Consider the following 21,481-nt stretch of genomic DNA (forward strand, 5'->3'; position numbering starts at 1 on the left):
TTAGCGACCCCATAGACTGCAGCCTACCAGGCTCCTCCATCCATGGGATTTTCCAGGCAAGAGTACTGGAGTGGGGTGCCGTTGCCTTCTCCGAATTAATGTTAACTCACATTTATTGGAGAAGGAAATGGCAACGCACTCCAGTGTTCTTGCCTGGAGAATGCCAGGGACGGGGGAGCCTGGTGGGCTGCCGTCTCTGGGGTCGCACAGAGTCAGACACGACTGAAGCGACTCAGCAGCAGCAGCAGAAAATGTAAAGCTAAAGTTGTACAGAACTATGTATCTACTTCTTTGTGCAACATCAGAGTACAAACAACACTTTTACTAACAAACAACAGGATAACAGCAGATACCAGGCAGCATTCTAGGTTTGTCTCCAAAGTGCTCAGATTTCTGTCAATTGGCAATTTACCCAATGCCCTGCTTCTCCCTCCAAATACCTTCCAAATGTTCTCTTATCCTATTTAAATTTAAAACAACTTGATTTATCAAAACTTCTAAGAATAAATGAATGGATATATGCTAAATCACTGCTCTTAAAAAGATAAATTATAGAAATTCATGAAAAGACTTTGAAAAGATTTTGGTTACAGATATGAGTTTTACTGTTGGCATCTGGTGGTAGACTGAAAGGTACAAATCAGATGATTCTGTCACATGCTTTAAAATATAAAAAAGTAAGAATATTGACACAGAAGCTACTGATACTTAAGACAAATTACTGACAGAGGAGTCATAAAATTAGTGACTGTGAAAGTGACACTACCACACTCAGTCCTATTCCCTTTCCAATCAACTTAATGTCTAAATAAAAGTGACACGGGTATGTCTGACTATGCTGTCTCCAAGTAATAAACTGTCTTGTCTGTCTCTTAAACAGTTATAAAGAACTTTCAAGGAAGAGGAATTTTATCATACAATTAGAGTAAATGAAGAAAGGAGAATTTCTTAACATGGTTTGCAACAAGATGACATAAAGCTCCTGATCTCTGCCTGCAGTGTCCACCAGCAAGTCCATTTAGTTTTAGCTACATTCATGATTTATAAGTCAGGTATGATTTTAGTGCATATCTGGGAAGAACATTCTAGACTCTACCAAGCGTCAATCCTATGATTTTCATACACATAACACTCCCAGTTCTACAGAATAAATACTAATGACCCAATTAATAAAACTTTGCTTCTTTAATAGTAAGTCAATAGCCCATCCTTTATCACTAATTATTCTTAGAACCATTATTAAAGATGAAGGAAAAAAAGTTACAGTCAAGTTAAGATTTATTTCAAAATTTTTCTTCCATGAAGGAAGGATCAAAAATGACACAAAAATAATTAAATATTCAAAGTTTTAACCTCTAGTTACATAGTAAAAATTCAAATCAGAGACTTTAATCATTCCTTTGTATATAAGGAAGAATCTTGGGAAGAAGACCTGGACTGCAGTCCAGTCTCACTTAGGGTAAATCATACCCTCTCTGCCTCTCTGTACCTTTATCTTCTTAATCTGTTTAGAGGATCTACAGTTTTCAACTACCTCACATGGCTGCTGGGAAAATCAGAAGTAAAAGCACTTGAAAACTGCTGGTCACTTACCCAAGCATAGTTTACTCATTCTTTGCTGATAATGTCTAAGGTATTTTAGAATTTAGAGAGTCAAGCACTTACAATACTCACCCTTTAATGTCTTTCTGCAATGTTCAGTAAATTAAACGCAATACTGTTTTCCTAAAAATAGCATCTGGGTTTAGTGTCATATTTTACAAACATAAAAGTATGGTGAATGATGAGCAATCTGATTTGGTTAGGTCTGATGTATTCTAAGTCAAATAAAATATTGGTTAGGGAATTCTCCAGCAGTCCAATGGTTAGAACTCGGTGCTTCCACTGCAGGGAGCGTGGGTTCGATGCCTGGCTGGGGAACTAAGAACCAGCAAGCCGTGCGACACTGTCAGAACTATATACACATGTGTATACATACATGCACACACACACATGTATTTTCTCCATTTGTTAAAAACTTCTGCTCTTCTAGGTAATTATCAAATAATCTGAAATAGGCTTTTAAAAGGATTCATCTATAGGACTTGTAAAAATTCAAACCAACCTAGAATTAGAGTATTTCTGTTTATAACAGCATTAGAAGCATATGTGAATAGAGTGCAGTATACACAGAATAATGAAGTTTATGTCAATATAGAATGTTGTTAATTGCAGAGTAGCATCACTGCCCAAGTAATAAACACTACACAATCTTACAATGATCTACACTATTCATAAATACCTGGATTAGAGACAAACTTATAAGTAACCAATATGGTTTTTTTTTAATGAGGAGGAAATTATCAAATGCATTCCTGTAACACATCACAGACACATCTAGAGACAGAAGCAGTGCCATCCTAACAAACCTTAGAAGTGCCACAGAAACATTAAATAATTATTTCTGCCCAATTTTAGTATACCTAAATTTAAACGCACTTGATATTGAAATCCGTATTTGTAATTTCATGGAATTATCAATCCATATTAAACACACTTGATATTGAAATCCGTATTTGTAAAGACAACATTTGGATATTGTAATCCAAATACAGATTTGATATTGAAATCCGTATTTGATCAAAGCAAGTATCTGTCACACTAAGACTTCTTTAAATCAGCAATACCCTTAACATACTTAGGATGCATGCTTTTTTGGGGCGGGGGGAGGGTGTGGTACAAACAAACTGAGTAAAAAGCTGAGCATCAGGGACATCTACAGACGAAAAATAACTCACTCCAGGCTCTAGCTCCCCACGCGTAACACTCCAGAAGTTTCTAGTTAAGGCATTGCTTAATTTTCATCTCTCTACTGACACTGTGATAAGCAGAGACACTTGAAATAATTAGATTGCGGCTTTCTGTGTGCTATATGAAAAAATGTGTGTTTATACTAAGACCTGTGAGGCATCCTAAAGACCTTATTTGAGGAAACAATCATTCAGAACAGCGGTTCTCACCCAGGATGATTCTGTGCCCCTAAGGGACACGTGACAATGCCTGGATATTTTTGCTTGTCACAAGTAAGGGGGAGGTGCGGTGCTATTGGTATGAGCAGGTGGAGGCCAAGGATGCTGCTAAACATTCTGCAGAGCACGGGACAACCCGCCACAACACAGAATTATCTGATGCCAAATGTCAATACTGCCGAGGCTGAGAAACCTTAATTTAAAGGATGCCTATAAAGTTTATTATGGTCCAGAGTGAGGCCTCTAAAAATTCTTTTAAACTTTTTTATTTATTCAACTATCAAAACCATGACAGTGGTTTCATTTCTGGATAGGAAATTGTGTCTTTATGCTATCTTACAGAGAGTGAATGAAGCTGATACTGCTTCTTTCTAAGGCAGTATCTGGTATGTTTCACAAGATAAAAGACTTCCCATTTGAAACCATGCTGGGCGCAACTCCCAAATTCTTTCACAATTAATCAAATACTGTCTCTTGCCAACCCAACAGTTCCATCTCAGTGAACAGAAGCCCAGCAAAGATGATTCTAACAAGATAAAAGCCATCTGCAGCTTTCAGGAGGCATTTGAAAGGCCAAGAGAAGCTCTACAGGGTTCCATCTTGGCAGCACTCTCTTGGGTCCCATCTTAAAAGCAGTCTAACCATTGTTGTCACCTTTCTAATTAAGTGGGCTGCCAAAAACAAACAAACAACTTGAGTAATGTCACTGGCACAACACCGAGTCTGATGTGAACTCAACATCAGACTTGGAGCATCATCACTGAAAGCTGCTGCTGAAAAGCGGGTTCTAAGAATGGAGAAGCTCAAGGTCAGGAATCATCCTTGCTGCTCAGTCACAGCTGTGCCCTCGTCTCTCTCCTGCAGATCCAACTACAGAGACACTACAAACATCTTAGAGACAGTAATAAAAAAGGGTCAGAAAGGCCTCTGATACACACGCTCAAAGGCAGTTTCAAAAATACTCTCCCAACCAAAAATGATACATCTTCTTTCGTCTGCCTCTTTCCAACCTCTAAACTCACCAAAGCCAAAACAGGAGGGATTATCTGAGCCATCTCCCTTACTTCAGAGATGAGAAATCTGCATAAAACGCAGAAATCAAAGATTTCTGTCAGAGCTAGATGTCAGGGCTAAAACCCAGCCCTGTAGAGTCCTGCTGCTGCTGCTGCTAAGTCACTTCAGTCATGTCCGACTCTGTGCGACCCCATAGACGGCAGCCCACCAGGCTCCCCCGTCCCTGGGATTCTCCAGGCAAGAACACTGGAGTGGGTTGCCATTTCCTTCTCCAATGCATGAAAGTGAAAAGTGAAAGTGAAGTCACTCCAAGCTGAGTCCATCTCATCACGTGACCTCTGCTTAAGAACTGGCTCAAAACTCTCTGTACACAAATCTCTCATAGAGCTGGATATAATCATAAAGCCACGTCTCTGTGCTCTGTAAAGCCAAATCATCTCCGATTTTTTTCCACACTCTTTTGGGGCAGCTCTTCTCCCATTTCTTTACTTTCTAGAGGACACTGAGTGAAAATGTAAAGGGAAAAACAGAGGGCAGCAATCCAGGCCCAATGTTCCCCAGAAGTCTCAACAGAGTTCACCTGAAGGAAGACCTCTTGGCCTCTACAGGTCATTTTTTATCATCTCAGTTACAAAACAAACAAAAGGTTTTTATATAAGTAGGGAATTCCAGTAGATGTTATGCATTTTGAGTTCTCTCAGTAGTGCTAACTATCCAGGATTTTTCCACAATGTAATTTTCACTGACAGATTTTCATTTATTATGACTACATCCTACCTGGCATTTTCTTTTTAAAATCTCATTTAATCCGTTTTACCAATGAGAAAATGGAGGCATAAAGAGGTTAAGTACTAGCTGGAGGCCACATAGCTTAGAAGACAGAGGTGAGTTTGGATTCAAGTTTGTCTGAGTCCTGATTCTTCACCGTCTTGCTGGACCACCCCAGTGACTGACTGTCATCTATTGAAAATCTACATGAAAACCCTCATTGCACAATCACTGCACCAAAAGGAGTCTCAGGAAAACCCTGTTCCCGGACCTTGACGCCTGGCAGATGAGTGAGCTGCCCCCAGTCACAGACCCAGTCGGCGCTGCCAGAGGGATGGGCCCAGGTGCCCTGCCTCCCACTGTAGGTCCTGCTCAGCAGCCTCCCAGGAAAACCTACCCTTTATCCACGTAGGAGGAAGCATTCACCCTAAGGCACATCTGGGAACTAGAAGCAGAATACCTGGAGAGGAACACTGCTGCCTAGAGAATCTGCTAACAGTTAACACAAAGTGTTTCTGACACAACTGGAAAAAGCTGTAAATGATGTTCTGGGGAAAGAAATTCATATCCCACCTATATAAAACATACACAGTGCAAAAGGCAACTTCTAACCAAACGACAGTCACTGAATTCTCAAGTATGACAGGTGGGTTCCTATGCTTCTTATCTCTACTAGGCACTTATAGTCTTGATTTTCTTGTAGCTAAGTATCATTTTTACCTGTGACCAAGAGGCTCAGATGGTAAAGAATCTGCCTGCAATGCAGAAGACATGGGTTCGATTCTTGGGTTGGAAGATCTGCTGGAGAATGGAATGGCTACCCATTTCAGTATTCTTGCCTGGAGAATTCCATGGATAGAGCCTGGTGGTCCATGGGGTCCCAAAAGAGTCAGACACAACTCAGCGACTAACATCATAAGTATGATTTTACATTTGATCCAGTGAATTTTTCTGTGGAACTATTTTTATAATTTTTGAGATTATTTTAAGATTTATATTGGTCTCTCAATAACAACCTGTCCTGAACACGCATTGAGGACCCCAACAAAATAATCCATCAGGGGTTTACTGGCAATAGGAAAACAGTTGAGATGCCATGTTAGGAAACTTTCTGTTAATAAACCTTGACAGTTTTACACATTTAATAAAACAGAAAGAACATATTCCTAGCTTTTTTTAAAAAAAACTACACTACAACTTACAAGAAAACCAGGTATCTCACAGTAAAGTGCTGTCAGCATCATATACAATTTTTAGAAATCTATGTCCTATGCGCTTCAGTCCCTTCAGTCGTGTCCGGCTCTTTGCGACCTCATGGACTATATCCCCCAGGCTCCTCTGTCCATGGGATTCTCCAGGCAAGAGTACTGGAGTGGGCTGCTGTGCCCTTTTCCAGGGGATCTTCCCAAACCAGGGAATCTTCCTGACACAGGGATCGAAGCCACATCTCATGTCTCCTGCTCTGGCAGGTGGGTCCTTTACCACCTTCACCACCTGGGACGCCCAGAAGTGCTGTGTCATCTTCTATTTAGAATCCACAAGTGCATGTAAATTGTAAATGAATCCTTACATACTCTAAGTTAATCGTGAGACAAACTGAAAGTTTGTTTAAAATTCCCCAATAAAAAATAGTACTCACAAGTTTTCTGTTCTCTAAAAACTCACTTGGCCAAATCATCCCTATAATTAAGTATCTCCAAAAGCATTTAGTTGGGGCTTACCTATAATGTGATCTTTTAATTGCTGCAAATCAGGAGGTATAAAGACTCTTCTAATAAAAACAATCCAATGCAACCCAGTGAAGCCTGAGGAAATGGGAGAAGACAGGAAAGACAGGTACCTCGTAGTTTGAGAGAAAATCTAGTAATTCTGATTGAGATGGGATGTAGAGAAGTGGTTTCATCACTCGGCGGACAAACTTCTCAATGTAAACAGCACTCATGGGGCCTTTGTATTCGATTGGTCCAAAACTAGTACCAAAAAAATAAAAATAAAAAATAAAAATACATCATGCATTAAACCTGTAATATGTAACTGAAATCATCAACACCACAAAATGAAAATGTCTTGTTTTAGGATCCCAACTGGTTCATATGTCAGTAGCCTTCCTTGTCTCAAGAGGGTAACTGGAGGCCTAATTAAGAGCAAGCATTTTATGTGAGGGGAGGTACAACTGGCCATTACTTTTTAATATGAAATTAATTCTGCAAACTGAATTTCAGAGCAAAGTTCATTCTAGTCTCTGAAAAAAAATTAATTCTCACAGTAACATTGCTATAAAAAACAATAAACAGGCAACTATGAAAACTGACCAAATGCCAAAGGATTCCAGGATCTTTACACAATTCTGCTGCGGGGTGGGGGAGGGGAGAAAGGCGGGGGAAGGGGTACACTTTCCTTTTCAAGTCACCGTGAAATTAGGAACAAGTTGAGCAGTTGGTCCTTGGCCTACTACAAAGTAGTCATTAAATATTCTCAGAGGCACTTACACAAAGGATCACTAAATAAACCTTAAACATACTTAAAACTTTATTACAACAAAAAATCATATGAAGATACGAAGTCAGGGAACTGTACAAATGATCTTCCCTGTTTTCTCAGGCAGTTGTGCTTGGGGACACACAGGAATTTGATTTAGTACCGATAAGCAATACTGCCAACACCGAGTTACCCTCCTAAGCTAAACAGAATGCTCACAAGGCTTTCTTCACTCTTGCACAACAGACATTGCTCAAATATAATTGGATGGTATGTGGCAAGGATGGGGGAGTACGGCGAAATTCAGCAGATCTATACCCATTCTTCTCTCTGAATAAAAACTGACACCAAGTGTCCTGTTAACAGCAACAACAGAGCATAGAAAAGAACTACGTAAATGGGGATCACAATATTAATATATGATAACAGAAATTAATACACATACACATACATATAATGTGATGACATAAACAATCTTCAGTGTGCACTGCAGAATATGACAGCAGACAGAGGAACATCAGCAGAAAGAGGTAAAAATAGCATTCTACACACAGTGGAGACACTGGGTCAGCGACTCTATGGATTCAAGACTTACTACAATTCATTTGCTAACTAATTTTGTTTTTAAATTACTACCACCACCAACCCTATCATCCACCACCAATTTTTAATTTAAAGGAAGAAATCAAAAAAATCATCTGATAACTTATTTTGCTTAGCAGAAAGTGGGCAAGGGACCTGGAAACCTCATCCACTCACGCAAATCAGGCTCTGCTGAGGTTCCCAGGTCCCGTGTTACAAGGGTCCCAGGGATCAGGTGTAATGAGAAGATCCCCAGATGCAGGTCGTACAGCACGTTCTGCCAGCACACCATGGCCACTGCTTTCGGACAAGCTGACTGAGGGGAGCTGAATTCTGCACAGAGTGTTTTGGGAAAACTACTTCCTGCCTCAGAGCCTTTCCTAAACTGCCTTTGTGACTGGCAGTAAAACAAGACAAAAAAACGGAGTCTGCTCTCACAAAACAGGAAAGCCTGTTAATTTCTATAGGTAGCTACTACTAGTTAAGCTGTAACACAAACAGCACAGAATACAAAAAGGCTACCTTTTGGGTGTCTCTGCCGTAGCACTTTATTTTTTGGTACAACGGGAATGGTAGATGTTGAAATGAGTATTAATGGTTCTGAACCAACTCAAACAAGTAAAGGTTTAACAGGCCAAGAGGAGGGGCAGGCACTTTAAGGTATAGCAGCCTCAGATTCCCCATCTGTAAACTAAGAGGGCTGGACTAAGTATCTCTGACGTTCCTTTCATGTCCTTTCAATCTTTCTATAAAACTAAGAAAACCAGTAGTGTAAGACAGTGCTGCACACCCACATAACCTGAAATGACATTTGTACTCAATTCAAGGGAACTCTTGTGATTTTAATGTCACATCGAGCTAAGTCTACCTTTGGGCAGCAGGCTTGGGTACACACTGTTGCAAGGCCTACACTCCCTGCTAACCATCTGCACCCTATTTCCAAAAAAAGACACACAGGGATCTCTTCAGGGCAAGCTCATCGCCCATTACACATTACCGAGGTTTAGAACTTTCAAATATTAATATAACACCACATACTTACCTTAAAAAAATAGAAGTGACCATCAGAAAGTTACTCAGAGAAACTGTGTTTATACCCAGAGGGAAATTTGAGGGTGGAGATGGGGAAGGAATGTGTGTTTTTGCCCAAATACTATTTAATAGCTCCTGAGAAACAACACTCTGAGCCACACAAGTTTTATGTTAGAGACACAGGAATGTGCTGGAAGGGGACAGATAATCCACACATGACAGTCTGGTGATATCTATAATAAATCTGCACTGATTAAGGCCCAAGAATTTTAGAGGGAGGTAATAAAGCCTAACGAAGAAGGCAACGGCACCCCACTCCAATACTCTTGCCTGGAAAATCCCATGGACGGAGGAGCCTGGTAGGCTGCAGTCCATGGGGTCACTAAGAGTCGGACACGACTGAGTGACTTCACTTTCACTTTTCACTTTCATGCATTGGAGAAGGAAATGGCAACCCACTCCAGTGTTCTTGCCTGGAGAATCCCAGGGACGGGGGAGCCTGGTGGGGCTCCTGGTGGGGCCCCTATGGGGCCGACTCGCACAGAGTCGGACATGACTGAAGTGACATAGCATGGTATAGCAATAAAGCCTAAAAAGTAAAGTTCTTACTGGTCAACTCTTCTTAACCCTTCAGTAACAAACTTCAAGCCAATTACACTGAACAGAGCCCAGAATTTCATCTTCTGTCTCTAAAATCCTTCAAGTCAGATTTTAGACCTAACATCCACAGCGGGATTTCCCAGGGGTCTCAGTGGTAAAGAATTCACCCGCCAACGCAAGAGCCACAGGAGACACAGGTTCAATCCCTGGAGGAGGAAATGGCAAACCACTCCAGTACTCTTGCTGGGATAATCCCATAGACAGAGGAGGCTGGAGGGCTAGTCCATAGTCACAAAGAGTCGGACACAACTGACCAACTAAACAACCCAGAGCAAGGCCCGGGCAGTTCTCCAAAGTCAAACACCAGTATTTCTGCAGCAAAGTGAGTACAGAGGCACCTGATGTGGTACAAAGACTATGGGTGGCCTCCTGGTACTTTAGGCCAAATGAATGCATTTGGGGACGATGTTCATGGAACTCTCTCTCTCAGGTCTTCAAAGCTCTCTGGATTTCAGAATGATACATTATAGGATTGCTGACTTGTAGTTTTTTCTTCCCAATTTGAAAAGATGTTAGATATCCTCCTGACTATGTTATGCTGCTAGATAACGGGATAAGGACTTTAGTACATTTTTATTCCATAAAATACTTCTATAATATTTGAAACATACAGCCACACAGCGGAGTAACCAGTACAAGGAAAACAATGCTACTGAATATGTCATGACATGGAAAAATGTTCACACACAAAAAAAGCAGTTGAGGAGATATTACTACTATCAATACATGATCCCATTTTTTAAGTTAAAAAAGGGGGGTGTGGATATGTACAGTCACAGGAGAATATAAATCAAAACACATAGTGATTATGGATGGTTGATAAATCACAGATCCTTCTATTTACTTATTTTTGCTTGTTATTTTCTCAATTTTCTATAGTGGATACTTTTAAACAGGATAAAACAAAAATTCACTTTGAAACTGATAACTGAATTGGATTAGAAACACTACTTGAAAGTTCTTACCTCCGATGATACAGATATATTACAGGAAAATAAAAAAAGTGTTTCTGTTTTCTGCATTTCCCCTGATTCCACCAACAGTTAATTGCGACAAACAACACCTGCAAGTCAAAGAAGGTTTCAAATGACTATAAATAACAACTGAAAAATCACCAAGATTTAAAAAACAAAATAATAGAAATGAAACAATCCCTCTCTGAAACAGAAAGCATTAAAAAAATCGTTTTGGGTATTCAAAGAAGGGCATCATTTACCCTGACAAGGACAAAGAAAGACTCTAGTGTCCAGCTGCGACTCTGAATACTTTACAGTCTGGTCCAAGAGGAAAATGAACTGCTCCAAATCCTGAAGTGAATGACACCAAATAACTTTTTCTAAGCATGATTATACTAAAACTTACCAGTAGGATATGTCTTTTGATAGTCAAACTGAGAATCTGAGAATAAAAACAATCTTACCTACAGCTGACATACCAAAAATTTCAAAGGACCGTTTTTAATAATGATATTGAAAAGCAATAAAGATAATAGATGACTAGAACTATGCTCTAAAATATACTATCAGAGAGCAAAAATATGGATTAAATATGTATTTATAGGCAGATGCTGAAGTATTTAAGGAGACGTATCCCAGTGCCCGAAATTTACTTTGAACTGTACCCAAAATGGGATGGATTAATAGTTAGGTGCAGTTTCTCACCTTTGCTACTACCGACACTTTGAGCATGAACTGATACAGGTTTTTTGCTGCTGTTTGTTTTTGCTGGGGGGCAGGGGTGAGGAGGGCACACAGTGGATGTCAGATGTGGCGGGATCCCTGGCCTCCCCTCTCTAGCAGTGACAACCCAAAATCTCTCCAGTCCGTCCCAAAAGTCCCCTGAGGACAAAACTGCCTCTAGTTGAGAACCACTGATTATGTGGATGACAAGATGAATAGATACATGATAAAACAAGCCTAATGTTATTAGACGTTAAGTGGCAGACACAGCTCACCTTTGCTATTATATGTTTAAAAATCTTTGTAATAAAGTACTGAAAAATATGAAGACTACAAATGAAAAGTCACTTTCAGATGCCTTATACTGACCAGAGAGCAGTACTACTCAAAACTTAATGTAAACTCTCCAGAACTCCTTTTATACTCTACCTATACTTTTTAACAGTACCTTTACCAAGGCTGACACCTCAAAAAAGGGCACAATCTACCACATTTGCTAATTTTATTAAGTAATGTGGCTCCAGAAATTTTTGCCTGTTTTCAAAAATAAATCCACTCCTTTTCCCTTCTGAGAACACAGAACAATAAGCTCTCAATTTAGAAGGAGCTGAAATTTTTTCTGAAAGAAGGCAGAGCGCATCAGCTATGGATGGCACTGTAACCTCCACCACTTGTCCTGCAGCCTTTAACAAACTATTCTGCCCTCTAAACCCAAGGTCGTGCTTCAGGGCAACCAGCATCAGCTTGCAGGGCTGTTCTAAGGAGCAGGGGCCTGCACACCAGCACGCAATCCCTACAGTCACTCTGAAGGACATATTCCTTAGGCTGGCAGTAATATAACAAGTAGTTGACACTTACCCTAAAATACAACAGACTCACATTTTCCCACAAGTGCTCTAAATGAGGAATGACTTACAAAGGGGTGACTTCTTTAAGCTTGCCTCCCAGAGCTCCCTTAGGGTTATTTTCTTCCCACAAGTGTCCCCAGCTTGATTACTATCAGCCATTCTTAAGGGGAGTTGTGGCGTGGTGGGGGCGGGGTGGGGTGGGTAGGAGGGTGGGGGGGTGGGGGGGTGAGGGTTGTGGGGAGACAAGGAATAGATTGATTCCATGGGTCCAAAGCTGGAACACAAAATCACAACCCCCTGAGAATCAATGCTATCAATACAAAAATCAATGTATTTATACAGTACTTAGCATCAAGCTCAGGGGTATAACTTAATTAAAAAGGTTTTGCTAGGCTGGGCAGGAAGTCTAGCCAACATTTATAACATTGTTTCTAAGAAAATCCGACTGAGAGTTCTAAATGAACTTCTGAAACTGGACTGTACCACAAGTCACCCCAGATCAGTGGGTCTGGACAGCAGCCTCTTAGAAACCTGTGGGATGCTTTTTGGCTGACTGCATCGGTCAGTGGGTGCTAGAGGGCATGTGGTGGGCAGGGGCCGTGGCCCTGAAGTCTGCAGTGCTCCAAGCTGCTCTGCACATGGAACGATCCTCCATATCCCCCAGAGCAGTTTTAAACGTCCTGCCAAACACTGATGTGGAGGGAAACCTGTTTATTATTATTAAACTCAGATCTTGACTCCATTTTATATATGTCAATCCAAAGCATGGCTTCTCTGTTCACTGAATTTCTCAAGAAGGCAACATCTGTTTAATTGAGGGCAAAAAGGACTTTCGTCGGCTCAGAACTTTACCAAGAGCTGTTCACCATTTAGAAAAATCAAGTCACTGAGAGCAATGCCCTCGTGGCCCCTGTGTGGCCAACATATCCTACTTTATGAGGCTGCGTTTGTAACTGTTCCTGCATTTATAACTCATAGTGGTTCTACATAAAGGTACAGGGACCTAACTTACCACAGCACTTACATACTAAAACACATGTTTAATTATATACCACTTTTCTTTTTCCCTTTATCTTTATGTTATAATTAGTGCATTAGATTGGCTACACTGAAACTATATGTATAGGGGAGTTTTATCATCTATGAATACCTTCTGAGGACAGAAAAAGGGATATCAAAAAATACTTGTTTTATAAAGGTCAACTGGGATCCACTGGATTGAAAACCACTGCCAGACAGAAGGCCTATTTATCAATTGTCTATACATCCCTCTTACCAAGCGTGAAGGTGGCGTTCATTAAATTTTTGTTGAATGTAGCTATGGTCTAGGTATTTGAAAGGTCTGCCTAGTAACACTGTAATCATGACACATAAATTTCTCTTACGTAAAACAACTAACCAGCAAATGTTAACAGTACATTCAATGAGGATTTTCAGTCTCCCCACTGAAACCAGACAACCTGGCACCCTGAGATGAGCACTGGCCTCATCACGAGAAAACGTGGCATCTCCTCCCACTCCTGCCTCTAACCAACTATGACAAGCACAATCAGAAAGCCTCTGCTCACAGGGGCTTTACGATTTAGGCTCGAAATAAGGCTGTTGGCCTTCACCCTGGCAAAACCAGCCGTCTGGGAAAGCTGTCTCTGTGGGAGAACCTGCCCTGCGCCTGGCCTGCCAGTCATCTGACGGTCAGGCTGAATGCCCACCTTACCTGGTCTGAAAGCCGACTCGCTGCTTGTTCAATTTCAGCCCTGGCGGCGATGGACTGGCCACACCACGGAGCATAGAAGAATAGCAGCACCACCTCCGAATCCCGGCGAATGTGCTCTGCGTAGTCCAGCTGCCCCTGGAAGAGGTCAAGAACCGGAGACCTCGAGGAGAAAAAGCTGACAGGTGGCTTTGCTGGAATTATCACATCTTTTGCTCGACTAAAAAAAGAGCAAACACAAGTTTTTTAGTTTATCTTCTTCTAACAACAGCTCTGTGTAGAAAGAGAACAAAGCTTAAAAGAAAAGTCTTCTCTTAAGTAAGAAAAGGGACTTCCCCAAACACTGGCCTGGAGGATAAAAGCAGTACTTTGTGCTAAGCGAAGGCAAGATTTGACTGAGAGAATGCAAGACAAGACTCAATGACATGTTAAAAACATTCTCTAACACTGTCTGCCCCGGGTGTGGGGTGGAAGGGCAGGGGAGAGCACAGGAGAAGAGTGTCTGAATAATTCGGACTCTTGCCTCCCGGACCCAAAAGACTCCATCCTTATCTCTCTGCAGCCTTGCTCTCCACAAGCCACTGATGTCCAGGGTTTCAGAGCCACCAGTGAGCTTGCTCAAAATCAAGAGGGGGGAGCAGCATGGCACCACTAGGAGGCATGGGAAATGCTCACAGCCCACTCACATTAAGTTCATTAGCTGTGGCTGGCCTGTACTTGGGACACTCAGGTAAAAGTAATAATAATGTAGATGTCTCCATTATGCATCATGATCCAAAGGTTAATAAAGATGAATAGCAAAGCAACTGCCCATTTAACTGGAAAACAGGTTTCCTAAGTATGTACTTAAGATTCACAGAAGGTCAGGGGAAGAAAGAAAATAAAACTAAACAAGTGGCCAGAGCCAAGACAACAAGGTCTGTGCCGAAGCTGCATCCCACCAGGTTAAAGGGCCCCAGTGAACACTCTTGAGCTGTCCACACATCTGGATTAAAAGAGTATAAAACCATTAGAGAAGCTTAGCTAAGAAACCAAGAGAGGAAATAAAAATGGAACCCTACGAAAATTCAATTAACCCAAAAGAAGGAATTTCCTAGATGTTCGGTGGTTGACACTCCATGCTTTCAAACTGCTGAGGGCCTGGGTTTGGTCCCTGGTTGGGAAACTGAGATTCCCGAAGACCATGGGGTACCAGGTTAGGGGGGAGGGATGGGGCAGGAAGGTGAGCAGAAAAAAGACCAAGAGAGGAAGAAAAACCAGAAAGTATAAATGGAAAACAAACAGCCAGCTGGTAAACACAAACCCAACCATATCAACAATTACATTAAATATAAAAGGACTAAACCACCCAATTAAGAGGAAGAGATTGCCAGGCTGGATAATGAAGCAAAACCCAACCATATGCTGTCTAAAAGCATTTTAAACATAAAGACATAGCATGAAACCACAGGGATGGGAAAAGATAAACTACATACATAGTAAGCACAAAAGCTGTAATAAATCATTAGGTGAAAGGATAAACTAATTTGTGTGTTCTTACAATTAAATGTTCCTCAGTAATTTAAAAGACAACAAACCGATATATGCTATAACTGGATGAATTTCAAAATACACTGAAAGAAGTCAGACACTAAAGAATACATATAATACGAATGCATTGACATGAAATTCCGTAACAGGCAAAACTAGTCTATAACGAAATCCATCACATCAGCAGTGGTCTGGACTTGGAAGTAGAGCAAGGAAGACTGACTGCAGAGAGTGCTGAGGAAAGTTTCTGGGGACAAGGAATTAAAAGGGTAGCGGTGGCTACACTGGCCAAAAGCCATGGACCTACATATGTAAAATATGTGAATTTTACCAAACGTAAATTATAGTACAATGGCATTGATGAGAAACTTTGGCTGATGGGTCACCTCCTTGGTGAGGACTGCTCCGACGATTCTCCCAATTTTTTTTTCTTCTCTCAGGTTCCTATTAGTTGCTTTCAACAGCCCTCACCATAATCTGTGACTTACTTATTTACCTGTTTATTAACTCCATAAGGGTAACAACCCTGGCTCTTTTTTTCACTGATAAATCCTCACTGGATTTGCAGCTCTCAGTACTGCAAAGGTCAGTAATGTGTGAAATGAACAAACCTACCCTACTCACCTCATTTGAATATATGTGACAGCAAATTAAATCCATACAGACATATATTATTAATCTGAATCAAAAATGTCAGAAGGTCCATTTGCTTTGCAAGGCATGATTCTAGAACTCTGTTCTAACTTTAAATGTGTTCAAATGAACTTTGAACTCTGGTCTCTCAGTATATAGCAAAGTAGCAGGATGGAGAAACAGGTAGGAACATGCCACCAGCTCTGAGATATGCAGCAGACAGATACTTAGAACCAAAAAAGAAATCAGACATCTGGGTTGCTTCCACGTCCTTGTGGTGGTTTAGTCGCTAAGTCGAATCTGACTCTTGCGACTCCACAGACTGTAGCCTGCCAGGCTCCTCTGTCCATGAGATTCTCCAGGCAAGAATTCTGGAGTGGGTTGCCATTTCCTTCTCCAGGGGATCTTCCCCACCCAGAAATCAAACCCAGGTCTCCTGCACTGCAGGCAGATTCTTTACCAACTGAGCTATGAGAAGCCCTTGCATGTCCTAGATATTGTAAATAGTGCTGCAATGAACACTGGGATACATGTGTCTTTTTCAGCTATGGTCTCTCAAGGGTATATGCCCAGGAATGGGACACAGAAGCAACCTAGATGTCCACTGACAGATGAATGGGTAAAGAAGTTGTAGTGTAATACAACGGAATATTATTCAAAGCCATAAAAAGGAATGCATTTTGAGTCAGTTCCAATGAGGTGGATGAACCTAGAGCCTATAATACAGAGTGAAGTTAAGCCAGAGAGAGAAAAACAAATACTATATATTAATACATGTATATGGAATCTAGAAAGATGGTCCTGATGAGCCTGTTTGCAAGACAGCAATGGAGACACAGACATAGAGAACACACTTGTGACACAGTGGGGGCAGGAGAGGGTGGGATGAATTGAGAGAGTAACACTGAAACCTGTGTCACCGTATGTAGAATAGACAGCCAGTGTGCAAACGCTGTGTGACGCAGAGAGCTCAACCCAGTGCTCTGTGACAGCCCAGAGGCGTGGGGCGGGGCGGGAGGCGCCAGAGGGAGGGGACGTATGTGTACCTGTGGCTGATTCATGCTAATGTACGGCAGAAAGCAACACAATACTGTGCAGCAATCATCCTTCAGTTACAAATACATAAATTAAAAAAAAAAAGAAAGAAATCATACAAACACCCAAGACCAAAGCTACTCTTAAGAGCCTTGGATCATTTAGTTTGAGGAAAAGAGTACATACCCTTCTCTACATCTAGAAGGTGTCAGCTTCCTGAATTAAGACAGTTTTAAATATATTGCTTCCCCATTTTAACCAAAAATTATTAACATCATAAAGTATTGCTGTTAAAAGTCAGAGCAAATCTCCAATTTACACACTCACACTAATATTTTAACTCTGCAATCAGGGAGCTTTGTCTAAGTAAAACATCTTCATAACCCCAAAAACTCGGTCACTTACACAATAATTCAAAAAAACAAGTTCAATGAGCAAATGTTACTGGACTTCAGGCACTGCTGTATAGGAACTAAGGCTACAGGAGCAGGGACCTGTTCTCAAGGGGCTTCCTTTCTCAGGGAAGAAGACATGCAAACAAGCAAACCTGTAAACAGACATAAAACCATACAAAATGAACATGCTCGCTGGAGAAGTCAACACGGAAATGTGGCAGGGCACCTGGAAGCTCCTCCATGGGGTGGTGGTCAGGGTGGTGTCTTTTAAGCTGAGATGTGAGTGACAGGGAGGCAGTCACCCAGAGGCAAGGCCCTGAGGCAAGCTGACACATTCTCAGCAAGTCCAAAAGTCTTGGAGGTATTATTTTTCTACTCTTCAAATTTGGTGGTAAGAGTTAAATACGCAAACGGAAGGAAAATGCAGGTCTGTGACAAATCAAACAAAGGACAATCATCAGCCTAGTACTATTGATGAGCCAGCTCCTCAAGTAAACAAGCCAGACAAGCCCGTGGCCCGTCAGAAAGCAAACGTTAACCAGGGCAGAGAAACCCGTATGTGTCTGCCCCAACAGAAGCATTCATGAGTCGCCATTTAACTCCTAAATTAGCTACTGTTTTTGAGAAACTAAATGGAGATTAAAGATTTCCTGCAGCTTTGAAGCCAAAGTCTCAGGTACCAAAAAACTCAAAGAGCTGATTGCAAACAAGGAAGTCCTGTCGCAACTCCCAATTTCTATACGAGAATCATGCTCTACACCTCCTTCCAAAGAGGGTCTGAGGCAGCTTTGAGCTTACAAAACAAAATAAAGCAAAATGAATATATACACAGAGAGAGATAATGGGGGACAGGGAAGCCTGGAGTGCTGCAGTCCCTGAGGTCCCAAAAAGTCAGAGATGACGGAGCGACTGAACAACAGAGATAACAGAGACAGACACCCAAAGACATACTTATAACTTTTCCCCCACAAAAACACACCCACAAAGCAGGGTAAAAGGAAAGGATGAAGTCATGGACATTCAATGCATAGAAAGGCAGCTAGGACAGAGATTAAGTGCTCAGAAATGTACAACTAATTATTAATAGTGTTTCAATCCCAAATCAACCTTTTTTCTTTTTTAAAAAATAAGCAATAAGACACTAAAGGGGGTTGTCTTATTTCAGGTCTGGAGCTATTAATAAAAAATAACTTAAAAAAAAATTCTACTCTCCTTTAAGCCTCTGTCCTCATTAACACACAAGATCTTAAAAGCAAAATAGGAAAAGAGTGGCAGAAATGTCAGAGTCAGTTGTAGAACAATAAAGCAGTATCATGACACCATTCAATCAAAGGAGATTATAAAAAATCAATTTGAGTCTATTAAAAGACCATCAAATTTGTGGCACAGAAAGAAGCTGGACAGGCAAACAGGCTGTTCACTGGCTCATTCTCCTTGCCTGAAGCAGGTGGGATCTCACTCAGCCTGCTCCATTAACTGGATTTACACTTCCTGAAATCTCAAAGGACTTTCATATCTACTAAGTCTTGTTCTCTCAGAGAAAATACTACACTTTATTGCTATAAATGGACAAACTGATACAAGCAAGCTGTCCACCCCTGGAGGAGAGAGAACCTCTCTTCCTCATCTGAACTCGAATACCACATTGCCATATTCTACCTTGTAAAATACTTTGTGTAATTCCCTTGTGTAGGACGTGACACAGAACACGGTTAAGAGCCTGATTTCTGACAATAAAGGATTCAAATTCCAGCTCAGCCACTTATTAGGTGGAAGTGAACTGGGGCAAGTTTTGCAACATGGCCAAAGCTCCACTCCTTCGTGTGTAAACTGCAAGGGTAAGAACATATATATATGCGTGTGTGTGTGTGTGTGTATCTCTCTCCAGACTTTACTAGGTGAACTTAAGTGATCCACAACAGGCTCTCAGGTCACGTGTTAAATAAATAAATGCATTCATGGAATCTGTAGTTCTCAAACAGGTGACTCTGTTCCCCAGAGGACATCAGGTACGATCTGGAGACATTTCTTACTGTCACATTGTGGGGGGTGGCGGGTTAGAGCAGGTAGTAGGTAGAGGTTAGGGATACCGCTGAACACCTCAGAACGTACAAGGCAGCCCGCTACCACAAGAATTATCTGAGTCAAAATATCAACAGTACCAAGGCTGAGAAACCCAGCTGGCAGGCTGCACCTGGCACAATGGCAAATGCTCAACAAGGTTTTTTGTTTAGTTTTTTTACTATATGACTTTTTTTTCAATTAGGGATATAGTTGTTTTACAATGTTGTGTTAGTTTCTGCTACACAGCGAAGTGGATTAGCCATACATATACTTCCATGTGTGTGCACACATGCTCAGTTGCTCAGTCATGGCCAACTCTCTGCAACCCCATGGACTGCAGCCCTCCAGGCTCCTCTGTCCATAGATTTTCCAGGCAAGAATACTGGAGTGGGTTGCCATTTCCTTCTCCAGGGGATCTTCCTGATCCAGGGATCAAACCCATATCTTCTGCATCTCTTGCACTGGCAGGTGGATTCTTCACCACTGAGCCACCTGGGAAGCCCATATGTATCCACGATCCCCTCCTTTTTGGATTTCCCTTCCATTTAGGTCACCAGAGAGCATTATGTTGAGTTCTCTGTGCTGTACAACAGGTTCTCATTATTACCTATTTTATACATATTAGCGTATATATTGGAGAAGGCAATGGCACCCCACTCCAGTTCTCTTGCCTGGAAAATCCCATGGACTGAGGAGCCTGGTAGGCTGCAGTCCATGGGGTCGCTAGAAGTCGGACACAACTGAGCAACTTCACTTTCACTTTTCTCTTTCCTGCATTGGAGAAGGAAATAGCAACCCACTCCAGTGTTCTTGCCTGGAGAATCCCAGGGATAGGGGAGCCTGGTAGGCTGCCGTCTATGGGGTCGCACAGAGTCGGCACAACTGAAGCGACTTAGCAGCAGCAGCAGCGTATATATGTCAATCCCCATCTCCTAATTCATCAGCAATAATTATTATAATTTCTTCTTTCTACTAAAATCTCCAATCTTTTGACATCTCTTTGACAACAGGGGTCATATATTGTCCTAAACAGACTCCATAAAATTGTTCCAAGTTGAAATCTTCCCAATGGCCGCTATGCCGGTCAGTGGCACCACAAACTAATAAACTGGAGTCCCAGGAGACACACTATGGACACACTAAAATACGAAAACACACTGGACACGCTAAAACATAAAGCAAAACTTGTACTGGTGTCCTTTTCCAAAGCAAGACACATTAACTGTCTTTCCCTCCCCCACCCCACCCACTAGCTCCAGCCTAGGCCTTTCTCCCAGTTTCAGGAAAACACCAGTCCACCAGTCTTGTCCAGCCCCAGGACCTTTGCACCTGCTGTTTCCTTTACCCTGGACATTCCCCCTCCCCCGGATCTCCCCAGTGCTAGCCCCTTCCCCTTCTTGGGTGATTCTCCAATGTAGCTCCCCAGGGAAGGTCCTTAAGCCCCACCCTCATTGCTTCTATTCCCTGCACAGCACTTACTGAAATCCTTTAAGATTATGTTAAGGTTACTCGTTTACTGCCTGTATACCAACCACTGGAATGGAGAACAGGGACTTCTGATATTCATCACACACCCTCGAGGAGCCGTCAGCATACAGTAAGTACGGATAAATAATCGTTAGATCCATGAGTGCATGAATTCTCAACGTCCGGGACGCTAGTGGTCGTCTACGCCTACCCGAGGCATAGGGAAATAAAATGGGTGATAAATAAGGGTCCTACAGCATGGGCAAAAGTCACGGATGCACCCCCAAGAAATCCCAACACGTGACAAGCACATCAGAACCTGGCCCACCTTTCCTCGGTATGAAAATGGTAGGAAGAGCGCCGGGCAGCAGCTCAGAGCCTCGCCTGAGGGCTCGCTGGCCGGCGAGAAGAGAAAGCGGCGGGCAGGGCCGCATGAGGCAGGCGGGAGGGTCAAGTCCACCGGCCGGGGCAAAGGCAGGCCCGACTTCCGGAGGCCGCTTCGACCCTCGACTCTGAGGCCCCCAAACCGGTCACGCGCCGCCGGCCCGGCCGAGGGGCGCCGGGCCGGGGTGGGGTG

General features: G+C 42.1%; 1 protein-coding gene across 1 annotated transcript in view; it reads right to left on the bottom strand.

The window, feature by feature from the left end:
- TXNDC11 (thioredoxin domain containing 11) overlaps window positions 1–14,017 on the bottom strand; it is a gene marked incomplete at its 5' end in the record, with an annotated part of 52,720 nt that extends 38,703 nt beyond the window's left edge. Inside the window, 3 exons of the mRNA XM_010850690.1 lie at window positions 6,631–6,760; window positions 10,508–10,605; window positions 13,784–14,017. Coding sequence (XP_010848992.1) covers window positions 6,631–6,760; window positions 10,508–10,605; window positions 13,784–14,017 — 462 coding nt within the window. The remainder of the gene's footprint in view (window positions 1–6,630; window positions 6,761–10,507; window positions 10,606–13,783) is intronic.
- Window positions 14,018–21,481: the final 7,464 nt, after the last annotated feature.

Source organism: Bison bison, unplaced genomic scaffold (assembly GCF_000754665.1).
Source record: "Bison bison bison isolate TAMUID 2011002044 unplaced genomic scaffold, Bison_UMD1.0 scf7180017864293, whole genome shotgun sequence".
In the NCBI taxonomy this organism is placed as follows: Eukaryota; Metazoa; Chordata; class Mammalia; order Artiodactyla; family Bovidae; genus Bison; species Bison bison.